The following is a 27,914-nucleotide window of genomic DNA, read 5'->3' as shown; positions in this document are numbered from 1 at the left end:
ACCTTCCAGATCCTCTAAAGAAAGATCTTCCAGAGACAAAGAGCGTTCGAGAGATCGCGATAGAACATCCCGTGATAAAGACAGAAGCTCGAGGGAGAGGTCGCCGCGGGATTTCAAAGACAAGAAACGTTCGTACGAAAGCGCTAATGGCCGATCGGAAGAGCCGAGGAGCTCAGAGGAGCGTGAAGCAGGGGAGATATAACTGGCTGTATATTCACCTGATCTCTAGCTTCCTATGGAGTTGCATACTTTGGTTTAGTTTACAGTTGTTCAAAGGGACACCAGTGAGCAGTTCCAACACTGATCCAACTAGGGTAGATGTACAGTATATAAAAGTGGTTATAACAAAGTCAGAATTAAACCCCATGATTTAATGATGCCTAAAGCTGGGTCCTGGACTTCCACCAAGTTGTAAAACTTTTCTGAAAGATTTCTCTTTATTCAGGACAACAGTTTTATGTACCAAGATGCAGATCTCAATGTTTTTAATCTCCTTTCCAATACAAGTTAGTGAACAAATTATATTGTACTACTTGCCTTGGGTGCTTTTGAACCTTTATAAATTCTCCAATTCTGCTCCAGTCAAAACAGCAGCATTGAAAGGTTGTATTTGGGGGAAATTTTTTTTGTTTGCTTTTTTGTAAGAGGGTGGGTGGATATTAACTTTTACTCTAAGGTTATGTTCCCAGTGTTGGGCTTTATTTTTGTTTGGGATCCTAGGAGTTGATTACAGTGGGAGCATTTAGACAGGAATGTGTGCTGGAGAAAGCGGAAATGTCTTTTTACAGTGCCTATTTAGACTTGGAAATTGAACAGCTGTTGCATTACATCTTTTTTATTTCTACTTAAATTTTGAAATCAAAGCCAGTCCCATATCTGTACCATTTGATTGGTATGTGTTCAATATATTTGTTTTTTTCCATAAGGACTCTTTCTGCTTTTTATTGTGGGGTACATCTTTAATTGTATTAAAACAAACAAAAAAACCAGCAACAACAAACAAAAATTAAGAACAAAAGAAATAAAAAAATAAAAAAGAAACCATATTGTCCAGTAACTTAACAAGGATGTACTGGTCTCTTAAGGTGGCTAACTAGCCATTCAGTCTTTTAAAAAATATCTGGTTATTAGAGTTTTTAACACACAGATGGGCTCTAGGAGAAGCAGACATTCTGCTTACAATCCTGATTATCCTAAAATCTTCAAAAGCAGGAACATGTGGAGTCAGAATCATAGAACAGTTTGGGTTGGAAGGGACCTTAAAAATCATCCAGTTCCAACCCCCTTAATGTGATCAGGGACACCTTTCACTAGGCCAGGTTGCTCAGAGCCCCATCCAACCTGGCTTTGAACAGTTCCAAGGATGGGACATCCACAGCTTCTGTGGGCAACCCCTCACTACCCTCACTGAGAAGAATTGATTCCTAATACTCCATCTAAATCTACCCTCTTTCAGTTTAAAGCCATTCTCCCTTGTCCTGTCACTACATGCCCTTGTAAAAAGTCCCTCTCCAGTTGTAGGCTTCCTTTAGGTAGTGGAACGTGCAATAAGATCTCTCCAGAGCCTTTTCTTCAGGCTGAACAACCTGAACTCTGTCAGCCTTTCCTCACAGGAGAAGTGCTTCATCCCTGTGATCATCTTGGTGGCCTCCTCTAGACTCACTCCACCAGGTCCATGTCCTTCCTGTGCTGGGGACCCCAGAGCTGGGTGCAGCACTGCAGGTGGGGTCCCACCAGAGCAGAAGGGCAGAATCCCCTCCCTCACCCTGCTGTCCATGCAGCTTTGGATACAGCCCAGGACATGGCTTTCTGTGCTGTGAGTGCACATCACTGGGTCATGTCCAGCCTCTTGTCCACCTGCATGCCAAGTCCTTTTCAGCAGGGCTGCTCTCCATTTGTTCATCCTTCAGCCTGGATTTATGCTTGGGATTGCCCTGACCCAGGTGCAGCGCCTTGTACTTGCCCTTGTTGAATTTCTTGAGCTTTGCATGGACCCACCCCTCAAGGCGGTCGAAGTCCCTCTGGATGGCATCCCTTTCCTCCAGTGTGTTGACTGCACCAGCTTGCTGACGGTGCCCTTGATCCCAGTCCGTGTCACTGACAAAACGTAAAGGGGTTGCTGTTCATTCTGTTGGATTGAAAGTGCTCTGGGGTATTTACTCAAATATGCCCTACTCCCACACAGAATAATTTAGAGATTGGTAAATTTTCCTCCTTAAGATCACACCACTGAGTTACCTAACAGTGATGCTTAAGAGCAGTGTTTGTAATGATTTCTTGGCATTTCCAGCAGGTTCTGCAGCCTCTGTCCCTCTGTAGTGCAAGTGCCTATGAAGGCCTGCTAACATTGTTGTGTAGTACCATTCACTCCGTGCATTTGTCCACAGTGGTGTTTCTGTAGCATTTTCAGAGCACATGGGTGATAATTCTAACACAGAAGATAATTTAGCAGTGTGTTGGCTGGCAATGAAAGCTAGAACAGGTCATTTACACCTCTGCAAGGGCTTGAATCCAGCATTGCATGTTCTACTTTGAATTCACATCATTTTAAGCTCCCAAAGTGATCATGACTAACTACTTAACACTTTTTTTTTCCTTTTTTTAATCCATTTGAATTCTGAGCATCAGTTTCCTTCCTGGGACTGTTTTTTGATTCCTGGATGACCCAGGTGCTTCATGAATGGAGGTTACTGGTGTTTGTCCATCTGGTACAGCCACAAGTGTAAGTGCTCAATAACATCTATCGTCACATAGTTGTTAATGGAATTCTAGTGGTGTGACAAAAGGTGACCAGTCATTTCTAGATACATCTTGCATAGTGCAAGTACCAGTGATTCCTTTGGCATTCCTTTCTGGAATAACAATATTCCAGAAATACTGAGGACCTGTCTCCCCCTGCAGCCAGCAACTAGAAATTTTGTATTGTAAAAAGGGGAAGGGAAGGGGTGGTGGGTGAGATTTGCATAATGTGACAAAACAGTGCCTAGACTCCACACTAGCAAATTCTGGATAACATGCCATTCCTTTTACAAATGGCTTATAAATTTAATTACAACAGGGGATTGGGTTTGGGCCTTCCCTTACGTAGAGGAAGTACCACACTGCTGTTAAGCAAGAAGGTAGTATCTCTGATTTCCTCATAAAATAATCTGAATTACTCATGGAAATACAGGACTGAAGTGCAGTTCGGAAGAAAAAATTAAGGTGACTAATGAAACACACCTAGGCTGCAAAAGATTTGGAGCATCTAGCGGGAGACTATTCCTAAATATGGATCTTCCACCCATCAGAACCCAATGAGATTAATTTCCAGGAGTGCAAAACTGAGGTATTCACCACCTGTTAAATTTCCTGCTGGACAGCTGAAGAGTGGTATGGACTGACCTTAGTCTTCATTGTCAAATAGATTATGAAATGGAGCTCTTGAGGGAACCTAGGGACGCTGTAGCTCAGCATCAGCTTTTGGGATCTTGGAAATTTTGCTGATGCAGTTGTAGCTCCGTAGCAGTTTTTATCAAACTGAATGTGTACAAAATGAGCAGAAAAAGTAAATTACTTCACTGATTTAATGTGTTTGAACTGCAGTGAACCTGCAAGCATTATTCCCGTATCTCATAATCACTCTGGGTTAGTCAGGGGACTGCGAAACAGTAAAAGCTTAAGGTGGTAAGCAGCTGGAGGATGGCACATTACCAGAAATGAGATCCTGTCCTGAAGATGGAATCATAGAATTGGTTACCTTGAAAAAGGCCCTCAAGATCATAGAACACCCTTTAACCCAGCACTGCCCAGCCCACCACTAAACCATGTCCTCTAATGCCACATCTTCATGCCTTTTAAATACCCCCAGGGATGGCGACTCAGCCACTTCCCTGGGCAGTCTGGCCCAAAGCTGCATAGCTTGTGCGTTGCTTTCCCCACTGCAGCACGAGGAGCCACGTAGTAAAACGGTGACGTATCCAGGCAGAGGTGCTCAGCCTAGTGCCGCTGTATCCTGTTACCCACCATGACTTGCCCGTGAAGCTGGCACAGGAGGCTGTTCCTCTGTCCTCTTGCCTTCCACCAGCTGTTGAATCTGGGAGTTAACCATCCCATTACTACAATGATAGCCCTGCCCTGGAGCTATCTGCTAGCCTCTCTGTCCAGGCTATCTTGCCCCACCCATCCCCAGGGACAATGGGGGAAAATAGGTGAGCCAACAGGGACATAGCAGATGGAGGTTGTAGTCAGCATTAAACTAAGTATAAATGCAGACTGAGCCACACTCCAGAGGTGATGGCAGTGTGCAGTGTTGTGTAGGGGCCTGCAGCACCTGATAACCCCTCCAGTTTACTGTTCTCCATCCCATATTTCACATGCCACCTTCCTCAGTATCGCTGTCCTTTACTCAACAGACAGTAGAGATTAGTTTCTTCTGATGCAGGGGCTTATAAAAAATGTTAATGCACTCTTCGTCCAGTCCTGCATGATGGTTCTTGCTCTGTGGTTTTTTGCTTTGATCACTTTTTTCCACTTGCTTAATAAATTCTCACACTGTTACTGCTTATGTAATTATTTGTTCTTTTCAGCAACACCTGAAATCTGTCTTTCCCTGCAGCTTGCAAAATTGGGAAGCAGCAGACTGCAGCTGGAAATACAAGGAAAGAGAATGTTTGCTTCTAGCCCTGGCTCTCCTCTTTATCCCTGCTTTTCCCTCTGTGGGCATATAATGGAGCCAGCGGGCAATTAGAAAATTCTCTCATGACTTACCTCTCCTGGCTTTGGCTTTTCACTTCCTTTTGCTGGGGAAACTGTAGTCCCAAATTCTTTCCCTAGGTTCCGTGGTGCTGCCAGTGCACTGCAGGCAAGCAGAGTCCTAGGAGATGCACCATCGGGAAGGCAGGATTAACTAGCAACAAAGCAGGGCTGGACACCTGCAAGTTCACAAAGGGCATGACAGCAGCAGGAGCTGCCATGGCTGTAAAACCGTTTTCCCAGGCTGAAATGATCTGACAAGTGCTGACTGTAGTAAAGTATTGATGGTGATGCTCAGTTAAGTGCACAAGGGTTAGAAATAGTTCCAGGTGCTGGCTCAGAGGGGCTGCAAAGAAGGCACTTTCACGGCACTGGCCCTCAGGCACCTTCAGCCCGTCTCGAGCCTGTCTGTCTCCATCTCTAGAAGGTGGTAGTGATACGCAGAAAAGACTACAACTCGAAAGTTGTAAAGTAGGTATGTTTATTGCAGCGCCGGCCGCATGGGGGGTAACCCCCAAAACGCCATGTGTGCCAACTGCGGTGCTCAGCTTGAAATATATCTGGTTACAAATTACATATACATCAGGGTACACAATGCACCTATACATATTCATAGTCTGTCTCTGCTTATTATTATAATTAGCTTAACGTCTTACTACGCCTGCGCAGTGCCACCTGGTGGTCGCAGCCTGGGATCTCCGGGATGAAGTAAGCAGTCTACCTCAGATTTGAACTCTTCACCTTGCTTCCTTGCGCGTGCTCTTTGAGGTCCTGGTCTCAGTCCAAACCCCAAAGCTGATTCGAGCCAGTTCCAAGGTCCGAAAGTAGGATTTCTGGTCATGGTTTCTTCCTCTTATCGATGGTCTGGCATCCTATCCTTATCCTCCTGTACATCCTTCCCCTTTACCTGGCTGGTATAGTAAATGTTTAGCAAGCAGTACATTGTTTAGCAAGCACCTGCAAAGTTTTGCAGTACTAGCAGTACCCACAGCAATTAACCCCTAAAATCTAGGCCCCTTGTATCAGTAGGTGGGGGGGGGACTTTGCATGGAACCACTGTAACTTTTCAAATTGCTGCCTTCAAATCTTCCTAAACTCAAACTGGTTTGCAGCAGAGCAATGGGAGTAAAGAACTACCACCACCTCTTTTCAGAGCTTTAACTACTTGTATTCCCTCAGAGGGATTTGAGACTATAAATATTTTTTTACACATCTTGTTCTTTTTTTACAGTCCTTGCCAGTGCTGTGCAATATGCTTCCATTTCTCCCCGAGCTGAACAGAACACCGAAGCAAATAAAGCAGCCTGCCTTATCCTCCCCTCTGGCTAGAGTTCCTCTTCTGGACTTTGGGATTTAGCATCCTTTGCCAAATTCAATGGGTGAGGAAAACTACATGTTGAATGAAGGAAAACTCTGCATTTTTACCTGTTTACAAAACTGTTGCTTCATGGTTAAGTGAAAAGCTTCCCTTCCCACCACCTGAGAAGCCTGACTACCACAAGAGTGATGGGTGCCTGGGTGGGAGCTTGAGCTGGTTTTGGAACCCCCCCCAGTATCACCAGTGTGGGCACTATAACCAGCTGCCAGTGCTGCACATCACCTTTTCTGTGAAGCAAATGAGAGGGCACATCTGCTTTCTCTGTGTTTATTGCGTTACACTGAAGCAAACTAGCATGTGGTTATTTGCAGTTATTAGCTGATTATTTCACCAAGTCTAAGGAATACAAAGAAAAGCAATTAAATAGTTCAGTACCTGGTTAGCACTGAAGGGAGGCTCAGGCTGTGCGACTGGACAGGATGAGTCCCCATGCCAGGCTGAGCCCCATGCCAGGCTGAGCCCCCTGTGCTGCCCATGCGATGAGGCAGCAGCCTCCATCAGCTGGGTGCATTTTGGGTGCACAGGAGCTAGTGAGCTCTACTCTTGCCTCATGTGGGAACGCAACCCAAGTAATTTCCTGGGAGTAACCCGGTGAAACCCACAGCCTGGAGATGTTCATCCCTGCCCAGAGGGGTCCAGTGATGACCACACTCAGTGTTGTCATTCCTTGTGCTGAAAGCTGCTCTGAGAAACCAAGGTTGGCTGACTCTGCTGGCTCATGCAAGATGGGACTTTGCTCATGCCTCTCCCAGGTGTTAGTCATTCCCATACACCACTTCCCCCTTGTCACACAAAACAATGCTCATGCCTCTTAAATAATGACCTCTACCAAGATTCTGAAGATGCTTCAAAATGGTCTCCTTCCTATCATTCATGAGGATGGAGAGGTGGTAGGTGAGCCAAAGAGCTGCTGGTGCTGTTGGAAGGAGCAAGTCTTTTAGGAATAGAAACCTTAAAGTCATCATCTTAAAATGTAGTCTTCAAGGATGGTGGCCAGAGGAACCCACCTGAAACACTGGAACTGCAAAGCACATCAGGATTTTTTGGTTAACTTTGATGTATCTGCAGGTTTTGTTTAGCTGTAGAAACTCAGTTTGCTAAGGAAATATTGACATTGATACCTATATTGTATAAGCCTTTTTTCTTGCCTTTTTTATTTTTAAATTTTAATTTTTCCAGCTGTGGCTGGGGGCCCAAAAGCAGCAAATCAGTGCTGGCAAGATGTTTGAAGAGCCTGGAGTATGCACAGCCTCACCAACCCTCCTCTTTGTAGATATTGTTCAGGTGGGTGCAGATTTCATTGGTCACCTTCTCAAAGGAAGCTTTGCAGTCTCCGCCAAATTTCTCCTCCATCAGTTGTAAGATAATGTCACAGATAATCTAAACAAGAAGGGAAGAAACAACCAGTGTGACTTTTCTCCACATTAGAAGCATAAGAACTTACATATCTTGTATATCTTTAGTTGGGATTCTTGGAAGGCAGAAAGGGGTACAAGAACAATTCACAGCACATGGCCTGCAGAGCTTGTAACAGGGCATGGAAAATAAGGTGCATTATAGCATTCACAAAAAACTGGTATTTCTAACTATCCTGTATCTAGTAAATGTTGACTGCACCTATCACTTAAGGATAGCTGTATAGGCCTGATGTTCTTTGTCCATCCACTGCAATCCTTCTCCTGGCAGAGGACTGCCCCAAATGTTTAGAGGCCACAATGAGCCCCCTTGTTGGACACCTTTGGAATACATGGCTTGGGAGGTAAGTTTCTTCCTGATCTTTCCTGCTTCTTAGCTATCTGGCACTCTGAAGCAGAGTTCATTGGTCCTTGCAGTCACTAGGTAGGTGGTATACTTTGAAATGCCAACTCCTTTCCTGTGCAGCATTTATTGTTCTGTGTGCATCTTTACCCTGAAAAACTATTTTCAGCCAGAAATCATCACTTATTTTCCCACTTTTTGAAAATTTGGCCCACTGCTTTTGAAATGACCTTCATTTGGAAATAATCTTTGCCAGAAGGTGCCTCTTTTTGCTGTGTAAGGCAGATGAAATAGTTATAAATGCACTCTGCTAGTGACCTTAGGTGGATCTGGGCAAGTAATTTGATCCTGTATTTATTATTTGTGTTTGTTTAATGATGACAATGCTGTTGCCATTGTTGTTCAATAACAGCAGGTTTAATTATCCTCGGAAAGCTCAGTTCCTGTTACGAGATAAAAAATACATCAGGGACTGAAGTCCAGTGTTAAACTGCTTTTCTGCATCTTGTTATTAAATGGCAGGTGTGGGAATCTGACTGCACTGAGAAAACCCACTACAGCTCATGGGCAGCTGTGCAGCTCCCACCTGAGCAGACCTGCCTGCAGCACATCTGCTGCACAGCCGTCTTCCCCACCAATGCCAGATCTCTCACTCCTGCCATCTTCCACCATCAACCATCTCACCTTCCACCACCTCGATTCTCTCAGGCATATACATGTATTCCTACACACAAGGCCTATTTTCCTCAGTTGCACCCTTCAAAGGGGAAAACATGCCCTCCTCACAATTACACCCTTTGGGAAGAGGGCTGCTCACTCACCCTGAAGTTTTTGGGGTCAATCTTCAGCTGGGTGGCATGTTTCTTGCCGAGTGGGGTCACTATCCCAAGAAAAGCCTCAGAGTTGTCCAGGTGTTGCACCATGTTGTTGATGGCACTGAAAACCTTCTTGCCATGGCCCCTGACTTGATCTGACTGTGTCATCTCTTCAGCAGAGTCCATGCCTTTGAAATGTGTGAAGTAGGATTTGGTGTCTGGGTGCTCGGTAAACATCCTGTTAAGGAACGAGAGATGTTCTGACTTGTGGACCAAGGTATCAAAGCAGACATGGCTACACCTTCCGGGCCTTGCCTTATGCATTTATGCCCCTTTTCTCCTTCTCTTTATTAGAACAGACACTTAGGCATTCCTTGTTTTTCCCTTGCCTTTTGCACCTGTGCACAGCCCCCGTGCACATAGCAGCCAGTCCTCTCTCCCTTGCCTCTCCCCAGGGCATTTCCTTTGCTCATTCCACCTTAAAACCTACAATGAACTTATTCTACTGCTTCTAAAGTAAATATTTCCTCAGTGTTACCTGTTACTTTCATAGAGCAGTGGGAGCACATTCACATAGGGTGACTGTGACAGTTCACATGACTGTGATAGCTTAATATTCCCAAAGATGTTCTGGACAGCGGATATGAGCACTGTGGTACAGGTGGGTGTTTTCATGGAGAAACCCTACTACTGGTTTTGTTAATTAACCCCTTCCTAGAGTCCACTGCAAAGCTTTCTTACTGCCTGTGATGGATTGTTGTTTGAGTTTGGGGTACTGCTCATTCTGTTTATTCAAAAGGAACACAATCCGGTGTGTTTGAAATTACTTTTGATCAATTACAGTCATCTTGGTCAAACTCTTAAAGAAAGCAGTTTGCTCCGTTGGGTAAACTGGTTATCCACCTGAAATATCCATAGCAAATTCCACATTGCATTTCACAAAGTCACAAAATGATTGGACTTGAAGGAACCTCTGGATGTCACCTGGTTCAACACCACTGGCAAGCCAGTTGCCCAAGACCATGGCCAGAGGGCTGTTGATCATTTCCATGTATGGAGACTCAACAACTTCTTTGGGCAACTTGTGCCAGTGCTCAGTTGTACTCAGAAGTGAAAAAAGTGTTTCCTGGAGTTCAGAGGGAACCTCCTGTGTTTTGGTTTGTGCCCATTGACTCTGGTCCTGTCTCGTGACACCACTGAGACGAGCATGGCTCTGTCTTCTTTGCACTCTCCCTTCAGGTTTTTATGTACACATTGATAAGATTCCCCTGAGCTTTCTGTTCTCCAGCCTGAACAGTCATAGCTTTTTCAGCCTTTCTTTATTGGAGAGATACTCCAGTCCCCTCATCATCTTCATCATCTTCCTTGCCCTTTGTTGAACTCTTTCCAGTATGGCCATGTCTCTCTTGTCATGGGAAGCCCTGAACTCTTCTCTATAGGTGGGTCTGGGGTTGTAGGACACTAAAGCAAAACCTTTTAGAGTAAATTACTCCAGGGAGGCAAACTACTGGATGCTGCTAACGTTTTATGGCTGCATTCCTGACCCTAACTGTGTGCAGGTTGTGTTGCCTGCAGAAGGAAAGAGCAGCATGTAATAGTTTGTGAGGGTAATCCAGGCACAAGGTGTGATATACAAGAAAGCCAGAGTGGTGGGTAAAGGTCTGATAACCAGAAATAAGTGTTTGAACTGATCCATGCTTATGGAGGCGATGTAAGTCCCAGATGAGAGTGGAATATGTGAAAGGTGAACAGAAGAGAGGGAAACGCGATGGAAACTAAGAGAGGAAAGCCCACAGAAAGGGTATAATACAATGGAACAGATGAACTGATGCTGAAGGAGAATCAGAAGTGAAATACTGAGTTTAAAAAGAGTTTAGAGATAAAGAGGAAGAGGGAAACAAGGCCCATGTTTTGTTCCCATTCTCTTTCATACCACGCTTTCTTTTCATTACCTTACGTGGGTGAAGAAATTGATCTTGTCTCTTCTTCTTTTCCCACCCCCTTACCCCTTTCCTTTTATTCTTCCTTGTGTGGATTGCTCTTCTTCCCAGCAAGGGCTGCATGAAAAATATCAAGACATGCTCCTAGGCAGTATCTCCATCCTTCTTGCTGTTTCCTCCTTCACCCCTCTGGGGCAGCAGTTGGATGGGCTCTTTCCTTACCTGACCAGCACAGTTGTCCCATTGTCCTCAGCATCCACATATATCTTCTCCCAGGCACCGCGGGCACTTTGCACCTCTGCTTCAGAGAGCGACATGGTGCAGGAGATGTTGGCAACGGAGGGTGCAGCAGGAAGAAGGACAGGGAGGTCCTGGCAGAGTCTTTCTGCTCCAGTTCTCTCCTCAGGGCTCTCTAAATACTGCCCTGGGGATTTAAAAGATCTTGAAGGGTCTCTTTGTCTCCATTCTCCTCAGTCACATTTCTGCAGGTTTTAGAGTTACCTAATCGCTTTTAATCAGGAAAGAAACCAACCACATGAGGAGGGAGGACTAGCCCCGTAGTCGTAGGTCAGGTGCCAAAGCAACGGTCTCACTGTCTGAGGAGAGAAGGGAAAAAAGGCAGTTTTCAGTGGGGAAAAAAAAGATCAATTCTCTTCCCCTCTCACCCCTGCCAAAGCCAGTGCTTGGGTCCTCTTTCCTGAAGGTGATCCTTGCACAAGAACAAATTTTCCTGGTTTTCTTCCAAGAGTGCTGCTGTGCTGAGGGCACTGTGGTGCCCTGCCATCCCCTCTCCCTGGCACTCTGTGGTCTTTCAGTCAAAGATCCTGTTTCTAGCTCCAGCAACTCTCTCCAGTCCTGCCTTCATGCCACAGTCACTGCTTTCCCCAGAGCCCTCTGGTTTAACAGGGGCTCACCCCACAGCTGCTCCCAGCCTTGGCTCCATGAGGGTGGGAAGCTTCGCCACCCCAAAATGACAGCATTGCAGGGATGGTGATGGCAGCATGACACAGCATCCATGGCCATAGTGCTCTGCACAGCCACTTCATTTTAGCACTGGAGATGAATGGTGCAGCACAGCCAGGCATTTCACTTTCCTAAACCTCTTGGCTTGCAGCTGGGAGCCCTATTCTATCTCTGAGCCCTGCCTGCCTGGGAGAGAGATAAGGGGCTGGAGAAGGGCCAGCGTGGAGCTGCAGACAGCAACTCTGGGCCTGTTACAGTCACTTGGAACTGGAGGCAAAAAGTTTTCATGGATTATCCATGCAATGCCTGGGCTTAACCTCTGGCAGGAATGTTCTGGTTAAGCCCAGGGCACACATGCAAAATAAGGGCTAAGGGGCTTGAGAAACTGCTGTTGGATGCTGAGGGCAGACAAAACCTCATATTGTTTGGAGTGGTTTAGAGGAGGGAAGGAATAGGTGTGAGGGGAAAATATGCAGCATGTCAGGATAAACCAGCCTGACACCCCAAGGCAGAAGGAAAAGTGCTGGCTGCAAGCTCACAGAGACTGACTGGTCTTGGTGGGGTTGTGTCCCACTGCTACTGCTCCCATTGAGGGAGGCCTCAAATGACTTCACTGAAATTTGTCCCCACTTGCCTCCCTCTCCCTTTTTACCACACAGCAAACAAAGAGCAGTCTGATAGAAAGCTGCAAAGCGGTTGTGGGTGCCCCGTCCTTGGAAGAGTTCAAGGCCAGGCTGGATGCGGCTTTGAGCTGCTTGGTCTAGTGGAAGGTGTCCCTGCCCATGGCAGAGGGGTTGGAATGAGATGGTCTTTAAGGTCCCTTCCAATCCAAAACATTCTATGATTCCCTAGGAGAATTCTCCTCTGCTCTCCCCCACTCTCCTCTGGGACATTGCAGTATGAACATGTTCCACCCCTTGATACATAGTCAGACATCCTGTCCTGGGCCAAAAAATACCTGTTTTGAGTTGAGAAATTTCAATCCAATTAATTTATTGCCAAGTAACCAACCAACCAACCAACCCTCAGATGCCTCACTTCCCCCTGTCCCGTTTCCTCACCCCATGCTGCAGGTTACAGCCAGACCCTTTGGTGAGACGGTGGGTGGTCCAGGAGCTGTGGTAGGTGCATGAGGATCCCTTTGCTCTTGCTTCTCCTTGTGTCCTACTCAACTGCTCCAGCATGGGCTCTTCCACTGGTCATCATCCCACTGGATACTGTACCTGCCCTGGACTTGTTTCTCCCTTTTCAGTATTCACTGCCCATTCTTAAACATTTTGCCATGGAGGCACCCTAAACTTACTTGGTTGGTCCAGTTTTGGGGTGCAATGGGTCTATTTTTTCTGGGGCCAAGCCAGGAGTCAGCAGCACAGGGCAGTCCCTGACCAAAGTAATGACATCTCCCCTCAAGCATGTCACCACACTCTGTCTGTGACGTGCTTTTCTAGTCTTCCATCTTCTGGTGTTACTTCCACTGTTTTGGAAAATTATCATCTATTTTCCCCTTGCATGATTTGCTGAGTCCTTGTAAGATGAACACAAAAATCCTTCATAACGTTTTGACATCTCTAACAGGGCTATACACATCTAAGCTACACCTCAGCAATCTCTAGCAATTGAAAAAAAAGCTCCAGAAACCTATTTATTTTTGCCTGGAAATGGAATAGCTATGAAAAATCAGCTGTTTAATCATGAAGTCGTTGCTGACACCTCCCCACGTGTGGGCAAGAGGACGCTTGCTTGGTTTATTTCTTTTTCCCCTCCCATGGTTTGTGTTGGTTATCATCCCAAAGGAAGTGAATCCTCTCAAGTGTAATTTCTATTGCATGAAGAGACATATTTTCAAAGAGGGGTGAAGCTCCTCAGGACGTTATCCCTAAAGAAGAGAATCCTGGTGTGCAAAAGCCAATCAACACATTGAGTCGAGACATGATTTTTTTACAAATCTGCAGACTAGGGTGCTAGGCCAGGCCTTTTCCAACCTTTTGGAAAACAAGCACAGTCATTTTTACAAAAAGGTAACCAAAAAAGAAGCATACAGGAACAGGAGATGGGTCACTCATGCTTGTATAACAAAATTTTTAAGGTGCATGTGTTGATCTCAGTCCAGTTCAGTATCCTATCATCTCCACATACAAATTCTCCTGGGGGTGTGTTCTTTAACATTATAATAATCTAAGGTAACTTGAGGTTGTCTTTACATCCTACCACCTGTTGCTAAGTTATAGTTTAACCTTATTTTGTTAAACCTCTGTTGCAGTTTCTGCTTGAATATCTTTGAACTATTACTCATCTAGGACATAAGGATTTATAGCATTCTCTTCCTGGGGTCTCTTCATGGTTTCATTGTTCCAGCACATCATATCATAGTTTCAAGGCTAACTTACAGTTACTGTGAACTCCTTGTGACTCTTTAACGTCATCTGACATCAGGCAGGCAGGCTCAGGCCGGGGAGGCAGATGACGCTGGGAAATCCAGAGCAGGGAACAAAGTGTTTGAGCTGTGGCCAAGCCACTCCTTTCCCTGTCCCCAGCCCCAGGGGAGAAGAGGGTGTGCCTCCCATTGCTCTGCAGGGAAATGGTATCAGTACTGAGAAGTGGGGGTTGCTTTCTCTCAGTTTCCAAGAAATCACATGCTTTAGGCAGAAGGCAGCTGGCAAGATCCAGTCATAGAAAGGGGTGGCACCTTCTACTCACCCAGCCAATTAGGATCCAGCAGCCTTCCCACCTCTAGAGCACATCGATGTTCTGGTTACAGGCACTGCAAACCTCACTGTCTTTTCTTCTTGAAACTTGGGGATCTGTGATTCTGTGATTTTTAGCATAATCAACCCACCTTATTTTATTGTTCAGCGGGGTTAATTCCCAGCTCAGCAGACACATCTGTTTCACAGGATGGCTGCCAGGGGCTCAGCAGCTGTGACTCTTCCCAACACCTGTGGTGGTGTCAGGCTGAGGGTAGAGCCCCCCCGTATTGCCAGGTTTCAGGATGCTTAGCCCAAGACCCTGACACTCAGTGCTGCTTTCACAGAAAGGACAAACACCTGCATCTGCTCATGCTCAGTGTCTGAGGCTATCAAGATAATCAGCTCATCGAAACAAGCAAAACTAGGAGCTGCAGTCACAACTGTCAGTGTCAATGTCTGAATCCCAAAGCCCACATAGCACATGGGTGGGAAAGACCTGGAACAGTCACAGGCAGCTTTACCCACTGCCACTTTCCCACACCATACTTCTCTCTCCCATTCCAGGGTATTAGTGGGCTCGGGTAGAGCTGTGCTGGGCTTTGCACTGGTGAAATTACCAAATGCAAAGGGTAAGAAAAAAGCATGACTACTCAACTTCTTAGGACCTAGCCCCCAGAATGGCCCTTACAAAGTGTACAGAGGGGTACCACCTGACATGGTAAAAATGGACACAGGTGTCTGTTGTGAATATTTTTATTGCATGCATAACATTTTAAATGTGAAAGCAAAGGTAGTAATTTCAAAATCGCTCCACTTCTAGATAGCATAGGGCATAGCAGATATACAGATTAGTCCTCTGAATGCTGCTCTCATGATTAACAACATTCACTACATGGCTGGCAGTAACTCTAACATGATCATTACAACTAATAAGGATGCCAGTGCTGAGTTTCCTTGCAGTGAATCCAGCTAACCAAGAATTTGCATTGGTGGAGGCTGGTGTTCAGCAGAGAAACTTTACATCCTTAGTGAGGGGGGAAAAACCAATTCCACAAACGCCAGCCCACCCCTCACCCCCAAACATTGGTGTGCTGACAACACCATTTTGGACACAAACCACACATCAGCATAAGGGTCGCTATGAAGAAAGTAAACTCCACCTCAGCCAGACCCAGCACACTGCTGGACTGCATCCTTTTCTTGGTACAAATTTATGCTCATGAAACTTACACCATGCTGAACCTTTGCACAGGTGCTGCAGGCAGGAGGCAAAGAAATTAGATTTTGGAAAATATCAAGCCCAAATCAGAGATGCAGAGAGTACCCAGAGCTGGACAGAGGCCTCAGGCAGCAGCATAAGCACTATTCATATCTGTAATGTTACAATCTGGCATTCATATCTGCCCAATTAATGAGATCAAACCACCCAATCCTTTAATGGAAACAACACTCACACAGGTTTTGGACACAAGCCCCTAGACTGGTTCACTCAGCACCCTCATCTGGGACACTGGAGCTTTAATGACACACAGTTTATGTAAGCGATATTCTGAAGAAAAGAGAAATCCACTCCCATGAATGCCACCCCCACCAGATTTAAACCTGGACTCCAGCTAAAGAGACCCAATGTGAGAGAAAGAGATGTGTCTGAAAGACACCAGGCTAAAATAAACAGCTATGGGCTGCTTTATGTGGAAGTTAGACAGCAGTCCAGAGGCTTTGCATCAAACACAGGCAGGTCACAGATGATTATATTGGTGGTATGGACTATTGAGTTCAGAGATGCAAGCTAAAAGGGCGTAAGATGAAGCAGCAGACAAACCTGCTGTCAGATACAACAGAAAGTGAGGTGTTGGACTGAAAGGATGGTTGGTAAGGAATGGAAGGAACCAGACAATCAGACTAGTAGTTTTCCTGTGTAAACAGAACACTGCGTGATGGACTTATTGGTCCAATTGCCTCCTCTGTTGTAGAAGTCATAGAATTGTTAGAATCATAGTGGCTGGAAAAGATGTCTAAGATCTGTTCAATATGTCGAGCATTCATTAGATAAAAAATCTATTACAACTGTCCGACTTTCTTGGGAAGTAACATCAGTACATGTGGCTTTAAATTCAGTGAGCCCAAATTTAATCTCCATCTTCAGCTTGCGATCTCTCCCCAGCTGTGTGTCTGGAGATGGCACTACACAGGAGCCAAGCTTTTCCATCCCATCCTCATCTACATACTGAGCATCCTGGTTTTTTGTACAATAGAAAGCAAAGACTACACTTGTTTGATCTGGTTCTGTTGGATAGAAATTATGGTAAGCAACTTCATTTATATTCAACGGCTGCCCAACTCCCACCAATTTCTTGAAGAGGTCTGTGCAATAAGTATAGCCATCAATTTCTGAGACCTTCCGTTTACGGATGTCATGGATAGCATCATCAAATTTCTCACTCACTTTTACGCCGTATGTCCTACGGCTGATTCTTGAGGTAACAATGTGTGGATTAACTCCAAATAAAACAGCCCCTTTTGCAATGGCCAGCTGGGCCTCTGTGGGACAAAGGATATGATACTTGCTGCTAAAGGCCTGACTGACTGCATCTCTCAGGATGATGCTGGACGCAAAGCCTCCCACAAGCAAAATGTATTGGACTTTGTCCATCTCAGGCTTGCAAAGAATTTCCCTCAAAGCACAAATGATATTGTTGATACAGTAGTCAAACAACCTCTTCATTTTCTCATATGTAATCATGATCGTCCCATCACACCACACAGCTCCTACTGCTTTTTCAAAGAACTGGGAGATGTCCTTCTTGGACTCTGCCACTCTGACCAGGTTGCAGTAGCAACGTATGTAGACTGCCTCCCTGTTAGCAGAGCATTTCTGTAGGCCGAAGTTGTACATCATATTTTGTAATTCAGAAGGGTGCTTCTTTACATATTCATCCCATACACCATCACTGAATATTTCCTTGAGGAAACTGGTGAAGTTTTCATCCACTCTGTTGCCTCCCCATCCACCTCCAGTTGCCTTGTGTAACTCCTTTAGGTAATGGTTTTCTTGGATCTCATGTACTGTGATGTCTACAGTGCCACCTACACATGCAGACACAGACACACACAGAGACTCAAATTAATTGCGCTGTTTGCTTTAAAGTACATTAATTTCCACTGAATTTAATCTTACCTTCTGAACTCCCAATTCACAAATGTGCTTTTCTGCTGCTTTCTTTCCTCATCCTCACTCTTCTACTATTGCCTGTACTTCTCTAGATTTCTTAAATTTATTTATTTTTTCTTTTGTTTAAAAGCCTGGTCTCACAAGGCTCCTACAGTTATTTCTGATAAGAGCTGGATGCTCCGACTTGCTCACTGAACAAGCTGATCTCCTGTCTGATCACAAACGGAGACTGGCCTCCTCACACAGGTCATGGACTCCTGACCAGTGGTGAGAAGACTCTCAGGAACTTGCAGTCCTCTTGATGCTTTTTCGGTATCTGTTCACAACCACCAGACTGCTCTTGGCAGAAAATTCACATCACACCAAAAAACCTCAGGAATCTAGAGAAATTACTGAGTAGTGCTTCATCAAATATTCTTAATGATTTACTCCCCAGTGCCTGCTAGCTCATCTCTTTGGTCACTTCACTGGGCACTAACTACAGTTGCTCCTAGAGAGGAGGCTGTGAGCTCAGGCTACACAAGAGCACGTGGCGCATGCTGATGGTTGATGCTGGGACCCGGTGCCAGCTGATCTGGTGAGAGGACAGGACCTTGTGTTGTGACTGTCTGGCCTGAAGAGCACTGTAGTGTGAGACACAATCCTGTTGTTTTCTCCTATTTTTCTGCCTGCTCACAAGATCTCATTAGGTGAGAAATAAAAATAAGAACCCCAGGACAAGCACAGCAGTGGAATCTGAGCTCTGGGACTGCACTGCAGATCTTTGGCCATACTGTGAAATTGCCAAGCACTGTGCCCAGCAAAGATGGTACCTGTTAATCAGGGAAAATTTTACCTCCACAGTCAACAACAATATACTGGATCCCAGGGGAGTCTTCAAACTTCTTCTTGTCACTGCTGTCTGCCATAAACCCTTCCTGTGGAAGCTGCTTGCACCACAGTGATGCAGCTTCTGGCTCCAAGGCAATGATCAGCTTCTCAGAGAGCATGCCAGAGATAATTCCTGCCTAACATCAAAAAAGAGAAGAATCAGTTCAAGGAAAGGGGGTGACATTACTGCTGCATGAACACCACCTGCTAGGGAGACTCTTCTCACCCCAGCAGCTCATGCAGGGGTGGTGGTGGTTCTTGCACTGCTGATCTCTGTGGGCCTCATTTCTATACGGCGGTGGCAGGAGAGGGCAGAGCTGTTGTTACTGCCAGTTTGGGACATCCACTCCCTCACCACCCTCAATGTGGAAGATTTCTCTGCCTGATGGACTGAAATTTGAAATACAGGTTTACATGTTGAGGGGTTCCTTTGCCTCAATGGGCAAAGAAACTTCCAAAGGTAATATGAGGAAATGGGGTAACCCCTGCTTTCACCTCTTTTGCTGCCAGACGCATGAACTGCTTGGCGGCAGCGCTCCATATGGCTGGGACAGTAAGGACCCAGGTGATCTCCTCCTGGTCATAGACAGTTTGGAAAGAGGCCTCTTGAATGGTGTTCAGGGCATGTTCCTTCAGGTAGCGCAGGCTTTTGGAAAAGACTGTCAGGGCAGGAAGCACCTTTCCGTTGCTGGCTTTCAGCTCCATACCAGCTGTGACATTCTACAAAACAAAGGCCCAGAGTCACATGGTGCAGTGCCTGTATGACACCTGTCCCCTTCACACCGAGCACTGCACAACCTAGGGCACAGAAGGAGGTCCTGTCTCCAAACCTGAGTGAACTCCCAGCACTGGCTTCACTACTGTGGCTAACTGAGTCTAAGTGGCACAGGTCAGCTACCAAACTGCTTACCCACCACACCTGTGATTCAGTAGGCAAAATGTCAATGTGGTTGATAAGTCAGCTGTTTCTCCTAGGCCAAATTTTGTAAAGACCCTGTAGATCCTGTAGATCCCTGAAGAGCCAGTGGGGGGAGATTCTGCAATGAAAATTTCCTTCACCATTTGCTCCTCAGATGGAGAGAAATAGTTCTGAATTAAAACCTCTCTCCACCCTCCACTGAAAGTGAACAAGAACCAAGCACTCCAAAGGTGACATTGTGACAGACCACATCATTCCCAACTTCCCTGGGGAGGAAAATCTTCAAAGAGGCGTCCCACCCACCACAGCACCCAGTTCAGCATTCATGACTTAACCCTGGGGGATGCCAAAGAGAGGACATGAGGCTTTTCCTGGGACTGGCTCTGTGCTCTGGTTTAGTCTATGTGAAGCCCTGTAGGACCCCAGAGCACGGAGAGGAAGGTCCTAAGGTAGCCTGGTGTTTGGCTGAACAAGCAAACCCAGATAAAGCTGCAAACTATTCCAAACTAGCACAGAGCCTTCAGAGAGAAATGATAAAGCCACTGCAGGCTTTAAGGACAGCTGGACACCCTTACATTAGCTTCAGAATAACACTTCAAGGGAGGGAGAGATAAGCTGGGGGAGCTGTATAACATGGGATGAGCTCTTAGGAGATCTCAGGGCTGCCCATCTCCTTTGAATTACAGGAAATTTCACTTGATCCTTGTTCCCTGTTGAGGACTGAAGCAGGGAGTCCCAGAGGGAGACCAGTTTCTCTGCCAAGCTCGGGAACAGGGCAGCTGTTTTTTAGGAACATGTCTTTGCCTTCACCCAGGTAGGCAGTCAGGTTTTATTGTCTTCAGACAAACAAGAAACATCATAAAGGACCCATGAAGCTATCAGCAATTACAAAAATAAATAATTTCTTCTTTGGTTCATCAAAATACTCTCTGACTTGAGTTCATTCATCCCCATTAACCAGACTTACTCAGCCTTCTTCATGGATTCTCTAGCCCCCACCCCTCAAATAAATGAATAGCCCTGACCCCCATCAGCAGTAACTCTTCCACCTACCGTGTTGTACAGCTGCATCTTGAAATTCTGGAAGAAGTACCAGCTGTCAGCTTGGCTGGAGGGCAGGTTCTTGTACTTCATCACAGCATCATAGCCAAAATACTTGAACTCCTGCTTCTGGTTGAACAAGATGCATGTGGGTGTCTTTGGGGTCCTGAGCCCATGCTCTGTTCCCCAGTAAACCTGGCGGATTTGGTCTGTACCTGAAGCAAGAGAATAACAGTACCCACTGTAGGATGTGCCAAAATCTATAGCAACAACGAAGACTGACTGGCTGGCCATGGCCACTGCAGTGCAGAGGTGTGCAGCTCTGGGAGCCAGAGAGGGGTAAACAGATGGGACTGAACTGAAAGGCCTGATATTGCAGAGAGAAGGGCAACCTTCCCTGACTTTTTATTGGCTGGAGAGAGATATGACTCTAGACATCCTGTAAACTGTGCCTTTTCCTGTAAAGAGGCAGGGTTTGCTTCTGTTATTCAAAACAGCAAAGTGCCTTTGTTAGGAAACTGATCAGTAGCTTTCTGCACTCCCAGCAGCAAGGACAGTCCCTGGTGCTGCCCACTCATTTCAACAAACATTTTCTGCTGCTGCTGTAAAGGCATGGAGACATCCAATGCTTCTGGCTACAGAAGAGAATGGATGGAAGGACAGTGTGAGGACAGTGATCCCAGAAAGACGACTGCAGAAGGCAGCAGGTAGGTTACACAGGGGCTGTCTCTGGATGAACTTATTTAACCTTCCTAGGTCTGAATATTTCTACAAAATTTCTTGGAGGGTTGCATGAGTGCTGAACTGCAAACATTTTCTGACTGTGAAATATTTCAGTAAAAGCTCTGTTTCCTACTTCCTAACCTTTCTAGCCATCACAGAGATGGTTACTGTCCCCAAATTCAGCTCAAGTTCAACTCCGAAGTGTGAGGCAGTGCAAGAGAAAATGAAACTAGAAAGATCAGCATAAAGAGTGTAACAAGATATGGGATTTTGGGACTCAGATTCTGAGCTCATCAATTTTGCAGGAATAGTCTGACTAAAATGCAGATTTTTTACTGGATTGTTGAGCTTAAAAAACAAACAAAAAAAGTGTCTTCTGTGAAAGACTGAAAGTGATTTAACTGGAAAGGAATCCATCCAAGTAAACAAAACCAAAATGTGCTTTGGTGGGAGGAAGTAATGCTGAGAGAGAAGGGCAGCACGGTCCCTTGCAGCAGCTGTGCAGCCTTCTATTGGCGTAAACCAAAGGTAAAGCCTCATGCTGAGGCTTTCTCTGACATCTGGTGCAGGAATGAACTTACTCTCTATTTGTTGGGGTTTTAGTTCTCCTGTTTTCTTTTTCTCTTAAAGGCATTTTCCCCATACATGTTGCCCGGGGGACAAATTACTGGGTGCTTAAGAAAAACAAAAGCCCTGGCAACAAGAGTGGGGTGCATTTGGCTACTCTCTTTCAGCTGGGTTTGTGGGCAGCCAGTTCCCGGCATTTGGACGGAGAGAGAGGCTGCTTCTTCGGCTGCCTGCCTTCCTTCCTTCTACCGGAGACACCCCGGGATCCCCAGCCTGCCTTCCCTGCCCCGCTGGGAGCCCGGCTGTGGCCGCCCTGCCCCCGCCGTTGCTTCGAGCCTTCGCTGCTCTGTAGCCCTGCTCGCCCTGCCTGCCCAGACCTCCGGGGGGTTCCCACCGCAGGTCCGTAGTTTGAATACATCTCCTCTGCCACCCGGGATTTGTGCTCGTCCCTGCCGTTCCAGCCTGCTGTTCCCGAGGGTCCGGCCAGACACCGGGATCGGCTGCCCAGGGGTTTGTGAATCCTTTGTCCCATCCCTTCCCGGGATCCCAGGGCACCGGTGCCGCGTGCTCCCCGAGCTCGCTCCGGAGCGCCCCCTGCAGCCGCGGGGGAACCATCGCACCTGCCCTGCTCACCGGGAGCCGCCAGCGCCCCTGCCGGCTGCGAGCGGAACTGCACCCGAGGGGAAAGGGCCCGACAGCCGAGAAGGCTGGGACTGGGTTTGTGATTATTTGCTGTTATTGCCATAGTTATTGCTGCTTGTTTGACTGGTTATACACATAGAGATATATAATAGTAAAGAACTGCTATTCCTGTTCCTCATATCTTTGCCTGAAAGCCCCTTAACTTCAAAATTATAATAATTTGGAGGGAAGGAGGTTGCAATTTTTTTTCTTCTATTCCAAGGGAGACACTTGTCTTTCAAACCAAGACACTACTCCACCTGGATCCAAGCTCCTGGAGCACCTTAATCTGGGACTGTCTCTGTAATAATAGTTGATATTTGGGATCCTCATTAGGAAACAGGACACAGAGAGCAGTTGTACTAATAAAAAATGACCTTGAGAACACAGAGCTTTGTACTCCTCTATTAAAAACCCCACACTTGTACATTGCAAAGTTGGTTTTAGCAGAACAGTCAGCTGCATTTGCTGTTCCCCACACTCTGCAGGTCTAGGTTGAGTTTGTTTTTCAGGAGCTGTCCCTTTATCTTGCCCACTTCATCCAGACCTAATGATGAGTCAAGTGGAGTCACCTGAGCTGTATCAGGCAGATAATGCTGACTGACTTGTACCAAATCTGCACCCCTGTGTGCCCTTTGACCTGTCTCTGATCTGTTTGCTGGCATGGATGTAGCCATGAAGCCTCTGCTCACAGGACTGGCTATTATAAGGTACTTGTTTCAAGGATGTGTTCTTTTCCCCTTTCTTTATAAGAACTCCCTTTTCTTTTTTTCCTCAGACATACATCTGACACCTCACAGCAGCCATCAGTCTATGGAGGGCAGACTTCAATCCTGAAGGAAAGGTCTGAAATGATGAAAGAGATGGATGAAAAAATAAGGAAGGAAATGTTTGAAAGGATGAAAGAGATGGACAACAAAATAAGGAAGGAAATGTTCGAAAGTATGAAAGAGATGGACGACAAAATAAGGAAGGAAATGTTCGAAAGTATGAAAGAGATGGACGACAAAATAAGGAAGGAAATGTTCCAAATGACAAAAGAGATGGACAACGAGAAAATGTGAGAGTCCAGCGACCAGAAATGACACTGTTTAGTGTGGCCCCTGACAAGAACTGTAGCTGGTGCACACTAGGGCAGGTGGGACAGAAGATTATAAATCAGCCAGACACAGGGAGGGCTCTGAGTTAGCAGCAAATTTTCTGCAGGCCTTATTGGGAACCCAGAGCAAATTTACAGAAGCTGATTGATTTGCCCCATGTAATATGCAGATCTTACACTTTGGGAGTATTTTATTTGCACTGTTGATATTGATTCATGGAATCACAAACCACCCACCTGGCAAGGAACAGCCTTGAGAAGTGTTGGTGTCTAGATTTCTTTTCCCTATGGGTTGATCAGAAATTGGAGGGAGGAAGTTTAGCTTGTGCATTTTTTAAGACTTTATTGCATACCTGCCCACTGATTGAAATGTGGTTTATTATTTCTTTCTTCCCCCTATGGATGGATGGACAATGAGAACAGAACTTTGACTGACCCTATTAATACACCACTACACCTTCCAGATAGTTACAGCAGGTACTGTGATTCTTTATATTAATAATCAAAGAGGGGGAAATCATTATGATCCTTACAACCACACTTCCATTTCTTCTGATGTAAATAGCTCCCCCCTTGATTTGAGCATGAATTCTGGGTTGGAGCTTTCAGGGGAGGTTGTTCAGCTCCCCTGGAGATTTTCCTGGATGCTCTACACTTTCCCACCTCAGAGCTTTTTTTCTGGAATTCAGATTATTCAACAAGGGCATGTCCACTGTTGTCCCAGTGTCCAACAACAAATAAGGAGATTTCACAAATCTGTTTCAGAGCATTTCCTGGAAGGGCAATCCAAATACAGCAGCAGAAGGAAGAGGAATATGAGGTGCTGAAAGAGAAGAACAAAAATCTGGAGTCAAGGTAAGGTATTTATTCATATTTTGGACGTACTGTGTGTTTCTACACTGAAAAGCCACATACTTGTTGCTTCCTCCAGTGCTTGGGGACTCTGTTTCTGACCAGACAGCCCAGACACCTTCTCTCCAGACTTTCAACCTAACAGCATCTCTTTGTAACTGACTTCTTGAAGATGGCTTGGGTTGTTCTGCAAAGAGAAGGAGACATTCTCAGGGTAACCAGTTAAATAAAGAGTAAAAGAAACCAGTCTCCAATGACATCGTTGAGATACCACTCTGATCAGATTCCACTGTGATCATGCAAAACTGAGCTGAGGAAGCACTGTTTCCCACACAAAAGCTGCTCGCCAGCTATATAACAGAGTTGAGAAGTGCATTGTACAAAACATGGGATGCATGAAACAGATTCATAGTAAAACAGTTATGTTTACTCATTATTTCATCTTGGCTTAGATACGTTTTTTAATAGCCTCCTTGACCTAGATACCAAGAGCTCTTGGCTAAAACGATGAGCATGCACCAATACTCTGAGGACATCAATGACCCTTTGCGTTTGTCTGCTGTGCTGGAGAGGTATGAGATGCTCCAACTACAGCAATGGGAGAAAGTCAGAAGCTCCATGCCCTGCCGTTGGACGTATGAGCAAGGCCGTCGCATCATTAAGGTTTGTCCATTTTCTGCATCTGATTCTTATCAGATCAATATGGTGCAGCCATATAGCAGCCTTTGAGTATTTGTATTTCTGTACCAGAAAGGGTTGGGGCCTAAGTTTGGGTCTTCAGTTTTCCAACTCAGCAGGGCCTGTGGAATGCTGTAGTGATCAAACTGACAGTGACTTTCTTCCTCCTGCCTTTCAGAAGGGCACATTCAAATACCAGTCCCATCTCTCAAACATGTCAAGCACAAGTGGGAAAACAATCCACTTTGCTTATGCTGGTGCTTGAACTGATAGCTGGGAGACCTCATTTTGATGTCTGACTCACTGCTCTGATGCTAGAGAGATCTGAAGGAAAATACCAAAGTGGTATTACCTAAAAGGACAAGACTGAGATGGGGCCATTATTAGCATTGATTGTGATGATAAGGCCCGACAGATGCTGAAGAATGGGCTCCAATATGCAAGCAGCTTGATGAAACAGTTTGTTTCACAGCTATGGAAGACATACTTCAATCAATTAGCAGCCCTACAATTTACTCTAATGCAGATGTGTTCTCAGCACATGCTTTGCACTTTACACCTCTGGTTTCACTGTGATTGCTGCTGTAATCAGTTGTTGTCTTTGCACTGCAGAAGCTGTTTGATGCCTGTGAGAAAGATATACAACAGAGAACAGATGACATACTTAAGGCTCTTGACATTCCACTTTGGAATAAGGCTTTGACTGAGGTATTTCATGTTTCTGTGTAAAAGGGCCATCAGCATCTGCCATTTATTTAGAAGTTTGCTTCTGATAAGGACACTGCTCAAAATCTGTCAGCAGTGACACTGGGGATAACTTCTGAGCTGAGAGGGCTGGGGGTGTAGAAAGCTAAGTTCCATCACCCCTAGGTATGAGACCATCACTGGATAAAAACCAGGTCTCTTTCTCTCTAAGAGTGAAGTTATTCCAGGGAGAAACAGGGAGCTGGACTTGTGGGAGCCTTCCAAAATGATATGATTCTGTGTCCCATGATACACAGCCATACACTGAAAGCATGTCTGAATTGTCCATCTGGATGAGGCACATGATGAGTGCAGAAAGCATTTTCCAGCCCTATGTTGCTTTTATGCGACCTTCCTCCAATGCCTGGAATGAGTGACTTCTCCATTACTGATTGACACAATCTGAGAAACAAAAATTCCCAGTGCTTGCCTTACCACATGATAACAGCCTGCTTTGTGCTGATTGTTCTGTAGGAGACGATGCGAGAAATAAGGAAGCTCTTTCGGCAACCCTATTACCAAAACTACCCAAAGGTTCACTCCGAGATTGTTCAAGTGAGTAAAGATACAGCCCAGGACCGGGGCAATGGTTCAATTTTCTGTGCAGCTTGTTAGTTAAAAAATGAGAGGTCTCCCTTCTGCTTGAGGTTGTTTTCCACTTGTGGTCAGGTCCTTCCAGCCCATATACTCCCAAAACATTCTCATGTACATGTAACCTTGTAAGGGAGGTACAGCAGGACAGGCAAGGTTGTGCCCTCGCCAACAAAGGCACAGCCATACTGGACCCAAGCAAGGAGCAAAGAGGAAAGGACCAGTGGTAGTTATCAGGGTCAGCCACACACCAGTGACCACTGGGCAAGCTCACAGTGACCAGCCAGGTCAAGACCGAGCTGGGAAGTTGGTCTATGGGTCAGGATCAGCAAGGCTGGGCACAGGCATCCCAACATCACAGCTCAGGCAAGCACCCAGCCACCACTCAGCTCCTGGGTCAAGTGGTGGCCAATCTGGGGGTGAAGATGAGGCTTCTCATAACTCCTTCTCACACCACCCTTTCTGCCAGCTTGGCTTTTATTGCAGGAGTTGAATACAAGGTTATATGGCCGTGCTAAATCTGAGCTGGCCTTGAACACAAGCAGCCAAACCCCTGGCAAGGCTGAGGAAAGCTTGCAGAGGCTGTTGATGTGCACAGAGCCCTGATACCTGCTATCCACATGGACTAGTCTCTAGTGGGCTTTTTTGTGGAAGATGTGACATATAGATCACAGATATATGAAACTTCCAAAGAGGAGATTCCTTCTTTTGCAGCTTGCTGGGCCTTTCCAAAAGCTCGGTCTTACCAAACTCCTTGCAGATCTCTCCATGAAGAAATAGAGACAGGTGCTGGATGCTGGCACAATCCAGAAGTCAGGACTTAGTAAATAAAAGAACCTTTCAAGCGACCCTGGGACCCCTGCATTTCCTACTCAGAGAGTACCAGCAGCTTTGACAAGTGAAGTTCTTGAGTGCTTAGTTTATGTGGAACAGCTGCACAGAATGAGAGTGGGGAGGCAATGTAACAATACATCAACATAACATTACAAAGCTTTGAAAAGTGTTCTCATATGATTTTCAGGAAGCTGCCATTCTCACAGGAACTGAAAATCAAACTGAAAGTCAGTTCCTGCTGCAGTGCTGCCAAATTTATTGTTTGCTGCTTCTTCAGGATCCACCAGTTAAAGCTGAGTGGAAGATGAACAGAAGGTATTTAGAGCATGTGGACAAGAAAGATCCAGTGTACTGGAAAAACCCATCACTTCTGTGGCCCATAATGAAACGTGGAGAGGATGTTGTTGCGAAAGGTGTAGTCTGGGATCAAAGGAGAATGACTTAAGAGTCTGGGTAATTGCTAACTTAGCCAGAAGATGACACAGCTGCTTTGCAATACTCTGCTTTTCCTTCTCCCATGAATTTCCTGCTTTTCAGAGCTAGTAAGTTAGACATCCCCCACTTGGGACACCTAGGATAAATCATTATTAATAAACATGTATTAAAAATTGAAGCTACTCCAATTGTCTCCTCACAAAGGCCACCTGCCTGTTCACACTCAGCTGCTTTCCCATGTCTGTACAATTTACCTCTCCCGAAGCCCTTCAGCTACTCACCTGCCACAGCTCTGGACCAAAGAGCTCTAAAAGTTTTATTCCATGGCATAAGGGGGATGCAGTGAGGCAAATGTGTGTTCATGTGACTTCGTGTGACACAGTATTCTGTGAGCAACTTGAGAATTACCAAATAAAAAAAGACTTTCAATTCT

At 45.7% G+C, this 27,914-nt stretch overlaps 4 protein-coding genes across 9 annotated transcripts in view; 2 read left to right on the top strand and 2 right to left on the bottom strand.

Annotated features, from left to right (window-relative positions):
- The window catches only part of LOC121675335 (putative RNA-binding protein Luc7-like 2), a 29,706-nt gene extending 28,781 nt beyond the window's left edge, over positions 1–925 (top strand). For all 3 annotated transcript variants that reach the window (XM_042050683.1, XM_042050682.1, XM_042050684.1), the window contains one exon: positions 10–925. In XM_042050683.1, the coding sequence (XP_041906617.1) occupies positions 10–202 (193 nt within the window). In that variant the 3' untranslated portion in view covers positions 203–925. The remainder of the gene's footprint in view (positions 1–9) is intronic.
- Positions 926–1,697: 772 nt separating this feature from the next.
- Positions 1,698–27,914, top strand: LOC121675533. 3 transcript variants are annotated; one of them, XM_042051076.1, is made up of 8 exons: positions 1,698–2,722; positions 20,826–20,984; positions 23,027–23,308; positions 24,113–24,202; positions 24,682–24,862; positions 25,490–25,585; positions 26,096–26,176; positions 27,234–27,914. In XM_042051076.1, exons 1-8 carry the CDS (start codon positions 2,661–2,663, stop codon positions 27,489–27,491), a joined length of 1,209 nt encoding a protein of 402 aa, XP_041907010.1. In that variant the 5' UTR covers positions 1,698–2,660; the 3' UTR covers positions 27,492–27,914. The 3 variants fall into 3 exon arrangements, with proteins under 3 accessions (XP_041907010.1, XP_041907011.1, XP_041907012.1); XM_042051077.1 differs by lacking the exon at positions 25,490–25,585 and adding an exon at positions 23,771–23,824; XM_042051078.1 differs by lacking the exon at positions 1,698–2,722 and adding an exon at positions 23,771–23,824 and having other exon boundaries at positions 20,627–20,984.
- LOC121675536 (cytoglobin-1-like) lies at positions 5,199–11,109 on the bottom strand. The gene is made up of 3 exons (XM_042051084.1): positions 10,848–11,109; positions 8,692–8,923; positions 5,199–7,492 (listed from the first exon to the last, which is right to left on the bottom strand). Exons 1-3 carry the CDS (start codon positions 10,940–10,942, stop codon positions 7,364–7,366), a joined length of 456 nt encoding a protein of 151 aa, XP_041907018.1. The 5' UTR covers positions 10,943–11,109; the 3' UTR covers positions 5,199–7,363.
- Positions 15,013–20,665, bottom strand: LOC121675530 (heat shock 70 kDa protein 12B-like). Of its 2 annotated transcripts, XM_042051071.1 has the most exons (5): positions 20,493–20,582; positions 20,290–20,406; positions 18,813–19,037; positions 18,283–18,454; positions 15,013–17,362 (listed from the first exon to the last, which is right to left on the bottom strand). In XM_042051071.1, the coding sequence occupies exons 2-5, from the start codon at positions 20,368–20,370 to the stop codon at positions 16,302–16,304; spliced, it is 1,539 nt and encodes a 512-aa protein (XP_041907005.1). In that variant the 5' UTR covers positions 20,371–20,406; positions 20,493–20,582; the 3' UTR covers positions 15,013–16,301. The 2 variants fall into 2 exon arrangements, with proteins under 2 accessions (XP_041907005.1, XP_041907004.1); XM_042051070.1 differs by having other exon boundaries at positions 20,290–20,665.

This window comes from Corvus kubaryi, unplaced genomic scaffold, assembly GCF_017639235.1.
Source record: "Corvus kubaryi isolate FWS band 111438036 unplaced genomic scaffold, C.kubaryi_AGA036_p1.0 74, whole genome shotgun sequence".
Lineage (NCBI taxonomy): Eukaryota > Metazoa > Chordata > Aves > Passeriformes > Corvidae > Corvus > Corvus kubaryi.
Note: the sequence above shows the minus strand (reverse complement) of the source record. Positions and strands in the feature narration are given on the sequence as shown.

Coding starts and splice junctions, on each gene's coding strand:
- LOC121675533 (XM_042051076.1), top strand. CDS start 2,661: ATGACCCAGGTGCTTCATGAATGGAGGTTACTGGTGTTTGTCCATCTG. Junction 20,985..23,026: donor ACGACTGCAGAAGGCAGCAG/GTAGGTTACACA, acceptor TTTTTTCCTCAG/ACATACATCTGACACCTCAC. Junction 23,309..24,112: donor GAGATGGACAACGAGAAAAT/GTGAGAGTCCAG, acceptor AATCTGTTTCAG/AGCATTTCCTGGAAGGGCAA.
- LOC121675530 (XM_042051070.1), bottom strand. CDS start 20,571: ATGGCCAGCCAGTCAGTCTTCGTTGTTGCTATAGATTTTGGCACATCC. Junction 19,038..20,289: donor AGATGCAGCTGTACAACACG/GTAGGTGGAAGA, acceptor TTTGTTTTGTAG/AATGTCACAGCTGGTATGGA. Junction 18,455..18,812: donor TGCGTCTGGCAGCAAAAGAG/GTGAAAGCAGGG, acceptor TTTTGATGTTAG/GCAGGAATTATCTCTGGCAT.
- LOC121675536 (XM_042051084.1), bottom strand. CDS start 10,942: ATGTCGCTCTCTGAAGCAGAGGTGCAAAGTGCCCGCGGTGCCTGGGAG. Junction 8,924..10,847: donor GGGACAACTGTGCTGGTCAG/GTAAGGAAAGAG, acceptor GTTCCTTAACAG/GATGTTTACCGAGCACCCAG. Junction 7,493..8,691: donor TTGACCCCAAAAACTTCAGG/GTGAGTGAGCAG, acceptor CTTCTTGTTTAG/ATTATCTGTGACATTATCTT.